Here is an 18,895-nt window from a genome sequence, read left to right as displayed (position 1 = left end):
ACCTCTACTGCACCCTACTAAAAAAATCTTTGGGCTTTTTTGTGATTAAATAACTTAATTGGCCTTATAAATGGTACATAAAATATCTACTTCTTTGAAGACGTACAATAGACTTGCCTACAAGTCGAGCTCAAATTTTTTCACGAACGCGTAGCCCGAGCGGTGGATTTTAAATGTTTTCTGCGGCAAAAGCGAGCGAGAGAGCGAGAGCTCGACTTGTTTCCCCTGGAAAAAAATCGCATCAGGTGACATCATTTTGGCTCGAACTATTTGCGTTCCTGTCGCGTGTGTTCTCGCGTGCGTGTGTCGTTGCGAGCTGTCAAAGTATGTCAAAACAAACAAATAAAGGGAAAAATAAAATTCCGATAAGAGAAAGTAAATAAAGTAAATAAAAGAATGTTCAATACAAAAAACGGGTAAGAACAGAAGTGCCGTCTTGTGATATTTGTGAGTTCAGTCTCCAAATGTTTCGGGCTCATTGCAAGGTTTGCATACGCCATGAAAGCATGGATTCTATTATCCGTGATGAAAGAAAACATAAAACTTTGAAGTGCGCGCACTCAAAACAAAAAGAATTCGGTAAAAACCCTCCGTTAAATCGTCCCTTCAAATATAAGTCCCCGGGTGGGCTTGTACTTGGAAAATTGCCCTCAAATACAATGTAAACAAAGCAAGAACGGTAAATTTACATCCAACTATAAGGCCAGCCCAATCGATTTTCGTAGATAAGCCCCTACAAAAATAAGCCCCTGAAAAAGGGTCTTTGAAAAATATACGCCCCGAGGCTTATCTTCGGTATTTTACGGCATACGCGCGAGCTACTAGGATGCCTCCCCGGGATTTCGTCTTAGCTTATGATTATAGCGCAGTGCACTCCATAGCTGGAATTACGCCAGTCCGTCATGGCAATGCAATTTAAATCTTCATGGCTATTTTCCTTTCAGAATCATCAAGAAGTCTGTCTTAAATTTCCCATTGAATGCGAATTGAAATGTGGTCAAGACAATATACCGCGTGACATGATGGAGGATCACGTGACTACACATTGTCCCAAGGCGGAACATTTGTGCCCTTTCAGTCGTCAAGGTTGCCATTATAGAGTAAGTATTATTTTTGGTTTGTTGTTTAGTGCATGCGTAATCAGGTCGAGAAAACTGCTTTCCTGTTTGCGATGGCATTTTGCTCTTACGTTAAAGTCACAAAAAACTTACTTAATCTAAAAACCGGTGTCCCAATGCTCCCGCTTGTTTGTAATGTCGTCCCTATTCCTTCTCAGTCATTACTGAAATAGCCTTCGATGCAAACGGGTGCGGTTAATTTTGGGACGCGTTCTGCTTCTTCGAAACCCTAGTCCAAACGATTAGTTATGGGTTGTGTTGGTAGCAGGAAATGGTCCTTGTAAAGGGGGGGGGGATGAATATGAGCTTGTGGCGGTCATAACCTTCGTAACCTCGTCCATCACAGATATAATTGTGGATAGTCGGATGTGAAAGGTTGGCCCAAGTCACAAATACAAAACTCTACCGAGATTCATTGGGGCTACGCTTGCCTATTTTTCCTTAGTTGTCCTCCTGCTTACTTGGTTCTGATCCTTATATTTCTTTTTCTTTTATCATTTCTTTGTGTTCGAATATACGCAAAAAAACTAAATTTGAACTTTGTTATTTTAACTAAGGGAACAAAAGAAAACCTTGACCAGCACATCAAGGATAGCATGGCCGACCACCTGGAAATGATGAACCATTCCACATGTCAGTACACCCTCAAACAGAAAGAACTGGAGGAACAAGTTTCCGGACTAATTAACGAGAAAAGCATTCTAGAACGTCAGCTTCAAAACCAAACGGAAGAACTTGTTGCTGCAAGAATCAACGTACAAACACAGCAAACCAAAATATCAAGGATAGAAAAATCGATAAGTGATCAACAAAAAGACTTCGAGAAACTCTATCACGATTTAGAAGCACTCAAACGTGGAGAAAATGAAGCTGTTGTTTCGTCTCAAATGGAGGAGATTCTGCATTCTGTAAGAGAACACGAGGGAAAAGTAAAATGCCTACAAAGTGAGTTGGAGAGTTTGAGAGTTTCTCCACGTGGCCGAAATGACCCCGGGGTCCAGAAACTCTGTGGCTCCTCCCATCTTTCCTGCGAGCGACGCTTGGATAGAACTGACCACCAGCTGGCGTTACATGAAATTCAGCTATCTGAACAGGATCTTCAGCTTAGAATGCTGGAGGCTACTTCTTACGATGGGGTTTACCTTTGGAAAATCGACAATTTTAGCCGAAGATTTCAAGAAGCTGTTTCTGGTAAAACGCCATCTATTTATAGCCCTCCTTTCTACGTTGGACGATTTGGATACAAAGTGTGCGCTCGTCTCTACCCCAATGGAGATGGGATGGGTAAAGGAACTCACCTGTCAATGTTTTTTGTTGTGATGAGAGGTGAATACGACGCCTTATTACCCTGGCCGTTCGTTCAAAAAGTGCACTTTAAACTGCTTGATCAAGACAGAGTCCGAGACGCCTGTGATGCATTTCGGCCCGATCCCCAAAGTTCAAGTTTTAAAAGGCCAACATCGGACATGAATATAGCATCTGGATGTCCAACTTTTATTTCTCACCAGGCGCTACGGCGCGGTGGATACATTCGAAACGATACACTGTTTATCAAAGTAACAGTAGAGTCCTCTGGAGTTCAAGGAGATATATGGACATGAATACGTTTTTAGGAATATTTTCCATCGGAACAATGAGAATTTAATTTAATTTATTTGTATTTTATTGTATTTCATATTGAGATGAACTTGTTTTACATATTTTAAGGTACATATATTTTAAAAGAGACATTCGAGTGTTGGTATTTAATGTATTTAAAGATGAAAAGGTAAATTAAGTTATCGCTATACAAATTACAGTGAACAATTTTAAGCAGAGAAAATGATAAATATTTATTTTGTTGACCAAAAATTTTCTCTTAGTTGTTCTTGTTTGTTTGTTTGTATTATATACTGACGAACCCAGTCCGAAATTCCATAGTTTTAAGAGGCTGTCTCAGTATAAAAATCGCCCACTCATGCTCAATTTTATACCTATTTATAGGTAAACCTCTGTAGTTTTTCCTGGAAGAAATACTTGTTCGCTAATTTTAGCACAAAAGACGAAATCAGGCAAAATATGATTCCAGCTAGTTGCCTTGGATGCGCATTACGCCCGCCATGATCGCGCCTATTGAAATTCGACGTTAGAAAAATGCAATTTTTTTCTGTCAATCGAATTTATCCTATTATTTGTAATATCTAACATTTTTAATTTAATAAAAACCCGCCACAGCAAGGACAAAATTTCAGGCGAGGCTTAAGCATTAATACCCAACAAGAGATCGAGCAAGCGGCGCAAGCATCCATTATGGAAATAATTATGAAAAAGCAAACATATGATACGTACGTTAAGTTTAATAATTTTAGGAAATTTCAAAAAACCTAAGGATGCGTAGTGTGTAGGTATTGACTCCAGCATTGGAACATCATTTGATAATACAAGCCACTTTATTTCAATTTTCAATTTTATGATTTGAGAAAACGGAGCATTAAACACGTCCTAAAACCTCGGTGGTATTCCAAAAGTACCAATCGGCTAAAATGGCAAACAAATTTTGCATTTTTTGACGAAATAGTATTTTTTGGCTGACACTTCTATGAAAGTGTATTTTTTTACCAAAAAATTGCCATTTGGTCAGCAAAATCCTTTAGATTCGAGGACGAGGACGACTACGAGTACGAAATTTGATTTAAAGTTTTTTCGCGTATTCTTAACATACAGACTTCCCGGAAAGCTTCATTTTGCCATTTTTCACTAGAAAATAAAGTTAGCACTGTTATCTTAAGTGAATTAGGTTATAGGAGGGGGGTGAATAGGTAAACGGATCGGCGGATTTTGAAAATATTTTTGCCCGGATTTCGGATTCAAAGCGAGATTTTAACGGATTTCCGGATCCTGCAACTGCGGCGGAATGCGGATTCATCTATTTTTTGGGCCCGGATTTTGGACTTTGCGAGTGATACAAATATTTTTGCCCAGATTTCGGATTCAGGGCGAAAATTTAACGGCGGATTTGGTTAATAAATCATAACGCATCGGCGGATTTGCATACCCCTATTCACCCCCCTCTTATAGCGCGTTCTCCCGATCGCGAAATGATGAAACTTCTAACATTTGATCTTGTTTTCTCCACCACGCCATTTTCCCGCTAAAACTCGTAGTAGAATGACTGTTGGCTAGTACGTTTTCCCCCCAAAATGACGCTGGTTCATGCGCGTGCGCTACTTAGTATTGAGAAAATCTCGTACTCGTAGTCGTACTCGTCTTAGAATCTCAAGGTTTCTAATATGGTAAAAAGGTTCCTTTTATGCCGTAGATATTCCCACCTTATAATCCTGACTGAAACACCACATGGTTGACGGGTAACACACGGGTAACATACGAGTGACACATACATACATACGGGCTGACATACCGAGTACCTTGGAATAACACGGACAACATACGGGTATAAATGACTGATAACGGGCGTAAATGAATATTTCAATGGTTCACTTAAGTTACATTTTTTACAATTTCTTAAACTGAAAAAGACGAGTGTGTTTCTGTGTTTCACTTGTATGTATCCTTACGTTACTCGTATACATCTGTAAGTTACTTGTATGTATTCGTTTGTTGCCCGTATGTTTACTCGTATGTTACCCGTATGTACCCGTGTGGTATCTTGACTAAAACATCACAAGGGTACAAGCAGGTAACATACGGGTAGCATGCATACGAGTAACACACGGATACACACGGGTACATAGTCGAGTACCTAATCAAGATTCTTATAATCCAGCCTGTTATCCTATAACCAGTTTTAGTATGAAAATTGTTCCAAACTGATGAACGAGGAGTTGGCAATTCGTGGCTTTTAAATAATTTCTCCCAGAATGAAAAGGGTGTGGCTTAAGGCCATATCCCGGGCTTTTCAGTAGGCAAAAGTTAGCGCCCTGTGCTTATATGGCTCTAGGAGCTTAAGATGGAGACTGGCCTAAGCTGACCAATAACGATAAGTAAATGAGCGATTACCGAACACAGGTGCAGTGGTCAGGGGTACTTTAAAGACCTCTTTAAAGAAAAAGAAAAATCGGAAAAGTGAAAAAAGTGCGAATCGATTATGATTAATGTAGAACCAGGACGTAATTACATTTATCCCTAATTAAACATTTTACTTATCCCTCCCCAAAATTACTTTCAGCTGTCCATTATCTCTATCCCTTCGATCATTTGTCCAGTTATCCCTAATCCCTAAAATCCCTAACAGGGCCTGGTAGATGCAAATCTTGTTTTAAATGAATTTTACATCTTGATATATTTAAACCTAACTTAACACTTATATTTGAAACTTGGTAATGATCATCGAACGTTGGACCACTGTTATCGAACGTCAGACCAGTTTCAAGGTGGTCAAGGTGAACACCCGAGATTAACTGGCTTCATTGATTGGATCTAAAACAGTGAAGCGAGTATCCACGTACAAGTAACTGGGTGTTCATCTTAACAGTGGTCTAATGTTCGATGAGCATGTGAATAAGATGGCGAAGAAGGTCTTACAGCGGCTGGGAGCAGTCGGCAGGGCAAGCTACAATCCCAGACAAACTACTTGAGAATGTTTTTCCCATAATGTACACAATCCTACGCAACAAAACTATTTCCAAAACTGAACGGCTTTGCAGAAAGAAATCCCCTTCCCCCAGTTCAATGTTGCTTCCAGTACAAACGCCCAGGGATCAGGATTTCGTTTTAATTTGAACACACAACAACATTAGTTCCAGGGGGAGGGGGAGAGGGAAGAATCGGTTCAGCTACGATGTTTAGAAAAATGTTCCCCAAGTATGCAATTTTCTCAACGGTTTTGTCCAAGATTGTAGACCCAACCTAACATCATCTGCAGCCAATACCATCTACAAAGCTTTATTTTACCAATCCTGAATTATTGTGATATATGCTGGAGCAGTGTGGGGTTACAAAAGAAAGCTGCGAGGGTTACCCTACGAGAAGGATCATGCAAGGACCGAGTTTCCCAACTTGGCTGGGCAACAACAACTGTGCACATTCATTTCAAAGTGTTTGAAGGGACTTCTACCTACAGAACTTTGCTACACTGCACAGCAAGTCAGCCATAGTTATAGAACAAGGAGCTCAATGAACTCAATGTTGTATACTTCCAGGTGTGAAGAACTGAGTTTAGGAAAAAATCAATTAACGGGGAGCAAGGTCCCAGACTCAGCAAAACAGTCACAGCAAATCTTTGTCACAATTTAAGAATATGCTGAGGACTGTTATTCTGTAATTTTGCTCAGTGTATAGTACATTTTTCAAGTATCTGACATTTAACATTAAAAAAGTTTGGTTATATTCTCATGTATTCATGTACTTTTTGATTTTTAATTTATCAAGACTCCCATTGACATCAGCCCTGCTGAGATGTAAAGTAAATCGGTTATCCTGTATAAATAAATAAGGAAAACAAATGAATATTATATGTATCTAGCCGGATTTTTGAAAACGTTTTTACCGCCAAATAGACCTTAGTTTCGAATCCAACGGTTTTTCTGGCTAAAGACTATCTTCAAAGTAACCATAATGTACAAAAACTAAGAGTGCAACCATTGCTTTTTCCTCTTGTTCTCCTCCTTTCTTCCCCCGCTCTTTCGTTTTCTCCTTTCCTTTTCGTTAGTGTCATTTTAGAGCTTATCGGGCCCAGACAGCTAGCTGCCTTTTGACGACCTGCAAATTTCGTTCGGTTGGTTTTCCAAAAATCGGCTATATATGTATCTGACTGGATTTGCAAAAACATGGCTATAGAAATCTCTCTCAAATACCTTCTGACTGATTCTCAGTAGTGGAGCGAGTTTTGTTGCTGTTGTTGTTGTTTTCATAGTTACTTTTTATTTGATTACATTTGTATCGAATGTTTACTGAATAGGCTGCAGTAAAAAGACTTTGATGAGTTTCTCACTGGCTATTAATCCGGACTTGAGACGGAAAGATTGGATATTGCGAGCTTTGTTGTTCGCAGTAACAAGTCTTTGGCCTCACAAAGTAGGTTCAAGGGGTAATATCGATTCGGCGAGATGGAAATTGATGCTGATTTCTGAGCAGGCCATAATAAGACTTAGTTAAAAATTATTTTGAAGGCGGGGTCCCCATGTCCTCTTCAACCGCTAGTCCATCCAGGATCTTGAATAAATTGACTGTGTGAGTCGAGAAAAGTTTCCATGTGACGATTTATGTGGAGAAAGCGAGAGTTTTACGGAGTAATTTGACGATGTCTCGCCCATGTTAAGTGTGGAAATATCATGAGTGGTTTTCGGAAGTGTTGTGATTGCCGCGAAAGTCATTTATTGTGTGATTTACCGAAGGTGTTCATCCGGACAGACAAAACTCAGCTGATCTAAGTATGTGGTTGAACTCATGTTACCAGAAAACTTTAATTGTGCTAAGCATTTTCATCGTCATAAGAAAGTTATTACCGCGTTCTTTTTCGGTATATTGTACTCAGGTATTCAAAATGGTTGCCTGTAAGTTTATAAGATGGCTTTCTGGATAGATGGCAGTGCTGCGAAATAATTAAGAAGATGATCGAGCATGAGTGCTTGAAATATTTGCATTATAAATAGATTCACTAAACGAAAATAAAGTTACCACTCTCATAACTTGCAGCATAATGCTTTCATGAGATTTTTCCATGTTTTTGACAAACGTTTTGTGGAGAATATATCGGATGTTCAAGGATTTAACATCATTCAGTGAGGTACGGAGGATTCTTTCCATCTCGTACTCTGCCAGTAGTATTCGACACATTAAGACACGACTAACTGCTTAAGGTGGTCTCAACTGTACTGGTCTCAAAGCCTCAAGCCATTTCCCTCCTTTTATCACTTTTTATCATTGATGCAACGCCGGGCTGTGTCACAGCTGTATAGTTCATTTTGTTAATGTTGCCAATTACACCGTGCCCTATTCGCAATGGAACTTATCCTTAGCAAAGAAAATTACTTGCAAACGACAAGATCACTGCTTCATGTAAAATAAGTATGTCTCCAAACGTCAAACGTTATAGACAAAAAGAATATGAACTCTTGAAAAACTGTTGGGCTAACAACTATTCAAAAAACCATTAATACATGATCCGTTTACACTTCGTTCTATTCTAGTGTTTTGAGCAGTTATTTTTATGTTTCTCTAAATCTGGAGGCAGTCCCGGGGATTTCGACGCATTTCGTGACGCCGTGAAGCATGGGGAATTAAACCCCCAACGATTACGTCAAAGTTCTTTCCGGAACCTAATTAGCTTTATTTCCACAACCTTCCTGTCTTAATACTTAAAGTAGCATGTAACAACTACTTACATCGCAGGTTCAGTTGTTCTTCAACTACTTTAACTATAGCGGCAACAAAACTGACAAGAAGACACGAAATAAAATCATGGAGTCCTGTCAAGACCTCGGTTCCTTGATCGTTGTATGTACAATTATATGTGTTCTACAAATTGTGTGTTTGTATGTGTTGAAGAAAACAAGAAACGTTCCGCCACGGTTATCCAGGCCATATGCCGATGGAGACACCCAAGGCTTGATTCGCAAACACGCAGGAAACTTAAATGGGAAGAAAATGGACAGTTTGCAGTGGCGGATCAGCAGAAAACAACCCATCGAACATAGCGAACAACCATTTTAATCAGGTTGGTTTCATGACAATAATTATTGAAATAGACTTTGATCACAAGGTTTTTATTTCCAATAAATCTCATTTTGCACGCGTGTGACGGTTGACCTAAAAAAGGAGACAAATTTCGCTACAGTTGAACTAAGAGTGAACGTCAACTTTTATTGCTTAGTTTGAAAAAAAGTAATAAAGAAAACTATTGCATTTGTTTTGTAAGTTGTAAGTTTTTCGCCTTCAGGGTGCTTTTAATTGAAACTTTTACGACTCTGGTGCAGGAGGAAGAGCCGGGCAATCAGATTGGATTCAGCTGATGAAGTGGGCAGCAACTTTTAATGAAGATTTTAAGTCACGTTCGCTAATTTTAGAATATTTATGAAATTTTAGCATTGCGTTTGATGGAAAGACGTGTAATAATAATGGAAGCCTAGAGCCAAAGTAGGTTTTGAATGATATAGGTTTAATATCGCTTATCGTTCATTTAAGGTAATTTTGTTTACTAGTTTTATTGGTGTGTAAGAAGTTTATGTAACGCAAGATTCCTCAACTGTATTTTAATAACTGCCGATATATTTTAAGAGTTAAAAGTAAATGTTCTTACTTTTATCCTAACATTTCCATCAGTTTGTAGAAAATGGGTCCACAACGTTGTTAAATGCATGTACTCCGGTTTCGCAATCATTTTCGTCTAACACTTTACATGACTTTACATCGTGCTTGTCAATCTTGACTCTCATTGAGCGCTTAGCTTCCTTAGTTTATCGGTCAACTCAAGCAAACTGTTTAAAAGAGGGTAAAAACGAAGTGTTAATAAATATTCAGTTTACACGCTTAGTCAGTGCTGCAGACGTGCTTCGTTAACTATGAATCGCTTTTATTTGTTATGGTCAGAGTTGGCACAGTTAGCCTGCCAGTTCCGGTAAAGAGCACTTAGTCGAACTTTTCCTGTTCTGCAAGACGACGAAAGTAAAACTGTTAGCAGGGGGGAAACAGCGCTTTTCCCCCTCCACTCTCCATTTCTCGCCAATTTCCACTATCTGAACACCTGGAACAGGCAAGTTAGTTCGACTACCAGCCGCTGTCCGGTAAACGAGTCTCCGCTCCTCGTGTCTGAAATCGAGCCAACAGGTAGGCAAGCACGAGTTCTACGGTCAAACCTCGCTTCAGGGATACCCGCTTAATGCCGACACCTCGTTAATACGGACAGTTTGCTTTGTCCCTGGGGAAAGAAAGCCCTAACATTTTTTTTCTAAATTGAACCCGCTTGATACGGACACCCCGTTAATACAGACACTTTTCTTTTTAGGATGGCAAATTTACCAAGTAGGCACAAAGATTTCACTTAATTAGAGCTAATCATATTGATATAAATTTTCACTGATAAATATTAATATCAATTCTACAAGATCGTGTATAAAAGTTCCTGGCCTCAATCTCGCATAGGGGAGGCAGAATCCAATTTCTTTTTTTTTTTTCAAACTCCTTGGTGAAAAGAAATCGAACGAAACTGGTTCCAAAAATCTCTTTAGTTAGTGCGACATTGTTTCTTTGATATATCTAAAACTAAAACAAAATTGAGAGTAGTCTGCGCGTGTCGTCAGTCGTTACGGGTGTTTGGTTAACTCTTTTCTCTCAGTAAAGTGCTGTCATAAATCAGAACTATTGCCTTGGGCAGAAATATATCTTGAAACAAAACTCGAGTTTTACGAGGTAAATCCAGTCGACCGAGAGGACGACGCTGAATCAAGTGGTTGTTCCAGGATTGTGGGTCGACTCTCGATTGGTTGCAATCAGGCGCCAGTGGCACGATTCAAAGAACTTTAATTGCAATATTGCAGCTCTTATATTAAATATTTCAACAGGCTATTCAACATGATGAGTCAGTTGGTGAACGACGACTGGCAACCGAAAATCACTGGACGAAAATGTTGAATTTACTTTGACTCTTTCACCCACTGGAACATCACTTGTTTTCCGGGCAACAAATGTTACACGATGTTGAACCGTGACACTGTGCTATGGCCAACATTGGTAATGGCCGGATGTTCATATTTTAGCTGAGGCCAGAAGGATCGCATAAATTCAGTTGTGGAAGACAAATAAAATGAGAAACCATCGGAGCGGCTAGGAGTCTGTATTATTAGGAATTGCACACAGTTTAGTAACTTCGCGAACAAGAGAACTTTCCGTCTAACCCGGTTGGGTTGGGGCTGCAGAGCGCGCGGAGAACCTGAGAGTTACAAGCTCTTCGCTAGTGGTTTAAAAGGGGCTACAAAGGTAGAAGGGGAGGGAGATATATCACGCTTATTTCATGTTGACTGTGTCCTTCCACAACGGCTCCAGACAAGGGTCATGTTTGGGACCTTTTCGGTACGTTAGTTATGCATGGAATCTCTTTAAAGTTGTCGAAAAATATCTTCCCAATACGTCTTGTTTCGCTGATGACACCCAACCATACCTTAGTTCTAAAGCTGATAATAATACCAGTCAGCCTAAAGATATCGGCAATATGAACAGCATTGATGATTTAAGAAACTGGATGATAATGGAGAAATTGATGATTAATGACGATAAAACTAAGACTAAGTTTTTTGTATGTAGTATTACTGATGGTAAATTTGACATTGATCCAGCCTTGTGTGTTAGATCTCGGCGAGTGGTTTGCATGTTTAATTCCAAATTCTGTAATGCAGCTTTTTATTATTTTCATAAGTATTAGATGCATTCAGGAGTACCGTATTTAAAGTCCAGTCAATCTATGCATTTGTAGAAGGCCTGAATGTAAAAAAGTCCGAAATGTGATAACTTTTTGCCCTAAATTTAATAAACTCGTAAGAGTGATAACATTAGGCCTTATCAAGAGGCCCTGACTGTAAATGTCGAGAGTCCGCCGACAGTTGCAAAATTTCATAATTTATTTTATTCTACCTAAAAAACCAAGTTCCATCGCGCTATACTTTTTCCGAAAAATCCAAAAGTTCAAATTACGCCAAATTTTGCCGTAACTTTGTACGCGACAACGCCTTGAATTCTCGGTTTGCTATTTTGTATATTGGTAAATGGTCGCTTTGTCTTTTGCAAAATGTAAACTTCATGTAATTTTGGAGTATATAACCCCCTGAAATAACTCACTTTCAATCTTTTTGGTTGAGGTGAGAAAAGGCCAACTTTAGGGAAAGTTCATTTAATATGACAAGGGGGGGGGGGGGGATGAAGATATTGAAACTCGAAGCTTGAAATTTTAGCAGCCCCCCTCGCTAGCGGTTCAATTTTTTAGGAGCCCCCTCCTTGGTAGTCGAAAAAATTTCAGAGCCCCCCCCCCCCCCTCCTCCTTCATTTCTTAACATTTCTTGTTACAGAGTCATCGTTTTTATAGTTCCCGTTAGCAGATTTTGAAATCTTGTTGAATCAATGTGGTTTTATTATAAAAGTTTGAGCATTTCTAATTTTTGAAATTTTCTAAAGCATTTTTGGGATGAAGAAGAGTGTAATAATTACTGAGACTACATTTGTTACATCTGTAAACCACGTGATATAGCTGAGTTGCACAGGTCATTAAATTGTTGAGTTGAAAACCATCCGATCTGTATGATGATGTCATGTGTTGGTTTTGAAGTATACAAATTTTCGGAGCCCCCCCTCCTAGCGCAACAATTTTTTCAGAGCCCCCCCCTTCGGGTGTCTAAAAATTTTCGGAGCCCCCCCTCAATATCTTCATCCCCCCCCCCCCCCTTGTCATATTAAATGAACTTTCCCTTAAAGGCCTATGAAATTCCTAGTATCTAAATTTACGTGTCATATCGTACTTCACGTGAGAGCTTTATCCGTTTTTGGCCCCAAAAAATTGGTATAATGAAGCAGGTAGCCATGACACAGTGTCCCCCTTTAAAATAACGTATTACTCACGTCATTGATGTCGTTAAAACATTTTTAAACGGTTTTAACGAAAAGGCCTAATGTTATCAGTCTTAAGGGTCTATTACATTTAGGGCAAAAAGTTATTATATTTAGGACTTTATTACATTTAGGGTCGTTTATTATATTTAGCCCTGGCCTTCTGCAGCATTTGCCGTGATGCTCAAAATAAGCGACGGGCATCACACGACTCCTGCACTTAGTCGTATTGGAAGTTATATGGCCATTAGAGCCTCGTTCTAACTAGTAGGTCCTTAAGAGATTTTCCGTTGCAATAAAATATGAGGGGAGGCTGCTTAAAGATTTCTCTTAGCCGTTGCTGGTTTTGTATAAGGTGCCATTTCTCCATTAGTATTCTCCTCAGGCTGGCTAAAGCCGGGTGGTATTGTGTGACAAAAGGAAGTTTTTTACGTGCGGATTTGTTTCTCTGCTGTAGGGCTGTTTTCCTGTCGGCAAATTTTACCTCAGAGAGGTACTTCCTTAAAATAGCGGCAGGATAGCCTCTTTCTAACAAGCGGTTTTGAAATTTCCTGCGATTCCTTCAAATGTGATCTGCGAGGAATTAGTCCTTAGTAGCGTGAGTGCTTCCCCTTTAATGAAGCCTTTCTTCATGCCCTGTGGGTGACACGCGAGTAGAGGTTCGTGTGCTGGAATGTTTCTGTAGGTTTGTAATGTGTTTGCACGTCCAGGATTGATTCCTTGTTGAATCTAACCCCTTTGTACACTTTTGAGTCCAAGAACGTGATCTCTGTTTCTGACATCTCAGCCGTGAATTTTGTCGTAGAGTGAAAGTTATTTGCCTTTTCCGCAAAGCTCTCTATTTTGTCTAGACTTGTGTTCCATAGTGAAAACACATCGTCAATACACACAAGTCTAGACAAAATAGAGAGCTTTGTGGAAAAGGCAAATAACTTTCACTCTACGATAAAATTCACGGCTGAGATGTCAGCCGGGGATGTCAGAAATAAATCACGCTTTTAGACCGGTCAGTATAAAACACGGACTGCGGACTGCGGACTGGGTGTAAAACACGGACTAGGTATAAAATGCCGACTCCGGACTGAGTATAAAACGCGAACTACGGACTATGTATATAAAAACAGCTTTAGAAAAGGGTAAAACTGAGAGAAACGGAAAGCGGACTAGCAAAAACAGTAGTCCCAGGGGAAGAAGGGGGCGAGAAGCTCAAGGACCTTGGGGCAAAGAGTTGAGAACAGAAAAAAAAGATTTAAAACTAACTAGCTTTTGAGATTTACACTTTCGTTTGTTTTTCCAATACATTTTGCCATCATTTTTTTTTTCTCGCCTTTCCCAATCGAGGCAGCGGAACACAGACGGCTTGCGCTGAATGAATAAATTTCGCAGTCCGTCTGGACTGTGCATAATTAACATAATTGTTTTTTATAGTCACGCACGACTTCTTTTAAATTCTAGAATGTACCTTCTGCTAACTTCCGCATTTTAAATCGTGACTTATTTTCCCTGAATAAAATTGAAAGAAAACCTCAGAGTCGGTAGAATTAGGTTTCCCAACCCTAAAATAGTGATTTTGAGAATTGCTTGTGCCCAGAAACTCGATCTTGTTTATTCTAGATTTTTGCTGTATTATATGTTGCCCTTTAATCCCTATGAGGCAGTACAGTCATGCTAAACTAGGAACAATACGTAATCGCTGTGTATTCAAATTATTTCTCCGCTCTGATATATAAGGGGCTTTCCAGAAATAGAGGTGACGCAAAGGTCACACCAGGAAAAGGACCGCCTGATTATTAACAAAGGATTATTTGGCGCGTGTGCCTCGAACATGTTGATGCGCCACTTGGCGTTCCCTTTTGCCCATGGACACAAACTCAAACGACGAAAGAAATATTTTACCCGGAGGAGCTACAATGTCAGTTCATTACCCTTCGGATGTTTCTTTGCCGATAAAAAATCATAAAAAAGTTGAAAATAATTCGTTATCTTTCTATTTTTATACATTCCAAAGGCACAACAAGGAGCCTACAGACCCGGAGCCTCTAATTGTTTCTGCCGGTACTTATATTGTATGCGAGTAGTGATCCGGGGTTCGCCCCGCCTATAGCAAGCTTATATTGACCCATTTCGTTTGCCATGTGTCAAGTTAGGATAACCGTGGTCGATTAAGACATAAAGTAGTATGTAATCAATGTTATTCACTACTGACATCGCAGGTTCAGTCGTTCTGCAACTAGCGGCAACAAAACTGAGAAGAAGACACGTAAAGAAATCATGGAGTCCTGTCAAGACCTCGGTACCTTGATCATTGTATGCACAATAATTATATGTGTTCTGTGTTTGTGTGTGTTGAAGAAAACAAGAAACGTTCCGTCTTCCAGGCTACGATTTGGAGACCCCAACGACTTGATTCGCAAACCCGCGAGGATATTAAATGAAAGAAAAATGGACAGTGTTCAGTGGCGGACCAGCAGAAAACAACCCATCGAACATAGCGAACAACCATTTTAATCAGGTTGGTTTCATTCTCTATTTTCCAATTGCCCATAATACACTCTGTTTGCCCCCCAAAATCTGCATAAACCATTGTTTTTAAATGCTCCTGGGAGTATTGCATTTTCCCAAGAGCATTTTAAGACAATAAGTTATGCAAAATTTGGGGGGCAAACAGAGTGTATTATGGGCAATTGGAAAAAAATCAATGACTGTAATCAGTTATAGAGTTTGATCACCAAGTTGTTTTGTTTTCAATAAAACTCCTTTCGCACGCGTGTGGGTTAATCTAAAAAATGGAGAGAAGGTTTCGCTATTGAACTAAGAGTGAACGCCAACTTTTATTGCTTAGTTTGAACAAATATGTATGAAGAAAACCTTTGCTTTGTTTTGATATTTGTAAGTTTTAAGTTCTTTATGTACTTTTGTCTGCAAGTTTCAGTGCTCAGTGGTGCAGGAAGAAGAGCCGTTCAGACTGGATTCAACTGATGAAGTGGGCAGCAACTTGTAAAGAAGACTTTAAGTCACGTTCGCTAATTTTAGAATATTTAAGAAACTTTAGCATTGCGTTTGATGGAAAGACGTGTAATAATTGTGGACGCCTACAACCAAAGTAGGTTTTGAATGATACAGGTCAATCGCTAATCGTCCATTGTTTAGTAGTCATTTTATTGGTGTGTAAGAAGTTTATGTTACGCATGATTCCTCAACTGTATCTTACCGTGAACTGCTGATATTTTAAGACTTAAAAGTAAATTTTCTTATTTTTATCCTAATATTTCGATCACTTCGTAGAAAATGTGTCCACCTTTGTTAAATGTACTCCGGCACCACAGTTATTTTCGTCCAACACTTTAGACACTTTGCATCGTGCTTGTCAATCTTGACTCTCACTTGAGCACTTCGTGTACTGATCAACCAAAGCAAACTGTTTAAATGGGGGCAGGGCAAAAAATGAAGTGTCAAGTGAAAGAAGTGTTTATCATGAATATTTTACACGTTTGGTCAGTGCTCGGTCGATTCTGGGAAGTGATTCGTTAATCACTTTTCTTTTGTGGTCACAGTTATCCTGCCAGTTCCGGTAAAGAGCACTTAGTCGAACTAAGGCTGTTCTACAGGCGTTTAGATAGTGGGGGATGAGGACGACGCCGCAAAGAAAACTCTTTAGCAGGGGGGAAACATTAAGGGAAAACAGCGCTTTTTCCCATCCACTCTCCATGTGGCGCCAATGTCCACTATCTGAACACCGAGTAGCACCTGGAACAGGCAAGTTAAGCTCGATTACTAGATAGCCGCTGTTCGGAGAACGAACCTTCGCTCCTCGCGGCTGAAATCGAAGAGAAGTTTGTAAAACAGCAAATGTTCTATGTGCAACAAGTAATATTCTCACCACTAAAAAAAATCAGATTACACGAGGAGATAAGGAAAGCTTAAAACGAAGAATACAGTCGCTTCAGTTGGAAAATCTGGCGTTGGGAAAAAAATCTAACCAGCAAACTAAAGCGACTAAAACCAAGACCCTTGGACTAAAACGAAGACCCTCTGGACTAAAACGAAGACCCCCTGGACTAAAACGAAGACCCCATGGACTAAAACGAAGACTCAGGGGGTCTTCGTTTTAGTCCAAAGGTCTTCGTTTTAGTCCACGGGGTCTTAGGTCTTAGGTCTTCGTTTTTGGGTCTTCGTTTTAGAAACACCCTAAAACATTTTTAAACGGTTTTAACGAAAAGGCCTAATATTATCAGTCTTAAGAGTTTATTACATTTAGGGCAAAAAGTTATTACATTTCGGCATTTGCCGTGATGCTCAACCCCGGCGGAAGGGTCAAAATGGTTTTAGCGACGGGCATCACACGACTCCTGCACTTAGTCGTATTGAAAGTTATATGGCCCTTAGAGCTTCTCTCTAACTAGTAGGTCCTTAAGAGATTTTCTCTTGCGATAAGATATAAGGGGAGGTTCCTTAGAGATTTCTCTTAGCCGTTGCTGGTTTTATAAGGCGCCATTTCTCCATTAGTATTCTCTTCAGGCTGGGTGAAGCCGGGAGGTATTGTGCTACAAAAGTTAAAAGTTTTTTACGTGCGGATTTGTTTCTCTGTTGTAGGGCTGTTTTCCTGTCGGCAATTTTTACCTCAGAGAGGTACTTCCTTAAAATAGCGGCAGGATAGCCTCTTTCTAACAAGCGGTTTTGAAATTTCCTGCGATTCCTTCAAATGTGATCTTCGAGGAATTAGTCCTTAGTAGCGTGAGTGCTTCCCCTTTAATGAAGCCTTTCTTCATGCCCTGTGGGTGACACGCGAGTAGAGGTTCGTGTGCTGGAATGTTTCTGTTGGTTTGTAATGTGTTTGCACGTCCAGGATTGATTCCTTGTCGAATCTAACCCCTTTGTACGGCTTTTGTGTCCAAGAACGTGATCTCTGTTTCTGACATCTCAGCCGTGAATTTTATCGTAGAGTGAAAGTTATTTGCCTTTTCCACAAAGCTCTCTGTTTTGTCTAGCCGTTTTGTCTAGAATTTTTGTCTAGACTGTTCCATGGTGAAAATGCATCGTCAGTATACACAAGTCTAGACAAAATAGAGAGCTTTGTGGAAAAGGCAAATAACTTTCACTCTACGATAAAATTCACGGCTGAGATGTCGGAAACAGAGATCACGTTCCTAGACCGGTCAGTATAAAATATGGACTGTGGACTGCGGACTGCGGACTGCGGACCACGGACTGCGGACTGGGTGTAAAACACGGACTAGGTATAAAATGCCAACTCCGGACTGAGCATAAAACGCGAACTACGGACTATGTATATAAAAACAGCTTTAGAAAAAGGTAAAACTGAGAGAAACGGAAAGCGGACTAGCAAAAACAGTGTCCCAGCTTTAACATTCCTTTAGCTGTTCACGTAGTCTATTCTCCCAGGAGCCGATAATCGGCTCGATTCTCCCCACGGACAAGGAAGGTTATGCCGGTACTCAAGCCAACTGAAATTAAACTCTGAATTTTATAAAAAGAAGGAGTTACAAGAGATATCAATTCAGTACAATTTTAAACCAATAAGATGCACCGAATAAAAAAAAGTATAGTGTTGGTGTTAGTCAGATCAGTAAAATTCTTATAGATCATGCACAATTCCGTTTCAAATAAAGCCTTGGGAATATGAGGACTGAATGCAGGGGCACCCAACGACCGTTTTCGGAAAATAGCTGTTCGGAAGACGATTTGAGATCTAGAATTTTCGGAACATTTGTTGTAACATTTTTTGCTTGCCTGCCTCTCCTAGGATTTTCGAACATCTAAATAATGGTATAATTGGCTATTTTTAACGGTTTTTTACCCTAAAAAGGTCACCTAGAATTTTCGGGAGCCTTTTTTCTGGCTGAAATTTTCGAAAAGGTAAGTTTCGATCCCTATAATTTTCGGATCACTGGACTTTCAGCTAGGAAATCCGAACAGATGAAAAATTTTTAGGGGATAAAAATATGCTGATATCTACCGTTTAAATACTAAAATACGTTTAACAATGCTATGTTTAAGTGGTTTGAACTATATTCTCGTTAGGTGCCCCTGTGAATGAAGAACTCAGACGAGAAGGTCAATGTAGGGAGAGGGATTACTCAAATACGTGAATAATAAGAATATAACGTTAGATGACTCGTTTCGGGAAGAGATGATTATGACGACATGATTTACACCCTGCTCCTGACCCCCGGAGGGGGGTACTACTGGGAATTCTTGGTGGGGGTGTGCCGCCCAGTTCTCCGAAT

The 18,895-nt window shown here is 39.8% G+C and overlaps 1 protein-coding gene across 1 annotated transcript in view; it reads left to right on the top strand.

Annotated features, from left to right (window-relative positions):
- The window catches only part of LOC140942744 (TNF receptor-associated factor 3-like), a 6,279-nt gene extending 2,723 nt beyond the window's left edge, over positions 1–3,556 (top strand). The window contains exons 4-5 of the mRNA XM_073391726.1: positions 945–1,100; positions 1,676–3,556. Coding sequence (XP_073247827.1) covers positions 945–1,100; positions 1,676–2,719 — 1,200 coding nt within the window. The 3' untranslated portion in view covers positions 2,720–3,556. The remainder of the gene's footprint in view (positions 1–944; positions 1,101–1,675) is intronic.
- Positions 3,557–18,895: the final 15,339 nt, after the last annotated feature.

The sequence above is a fragment of the Porites lutea genome, chromosome 7 (assembly GCF_958299795.1).
Source record: "Porites lutea chromosome 7, jaPorLute2.1, whole genome shotgun sequence".
NCBI lineage: Eukaryota > Metazoa > Cnidaria > Anthozoa > Scleractinia > Poritidae > Porites > Porites lutea.
The sequence above is the reverse complement of the archived record's forward strand: the minus strand, read 5'-3'. Positions and strand labels throughout refer to the sequence as shown.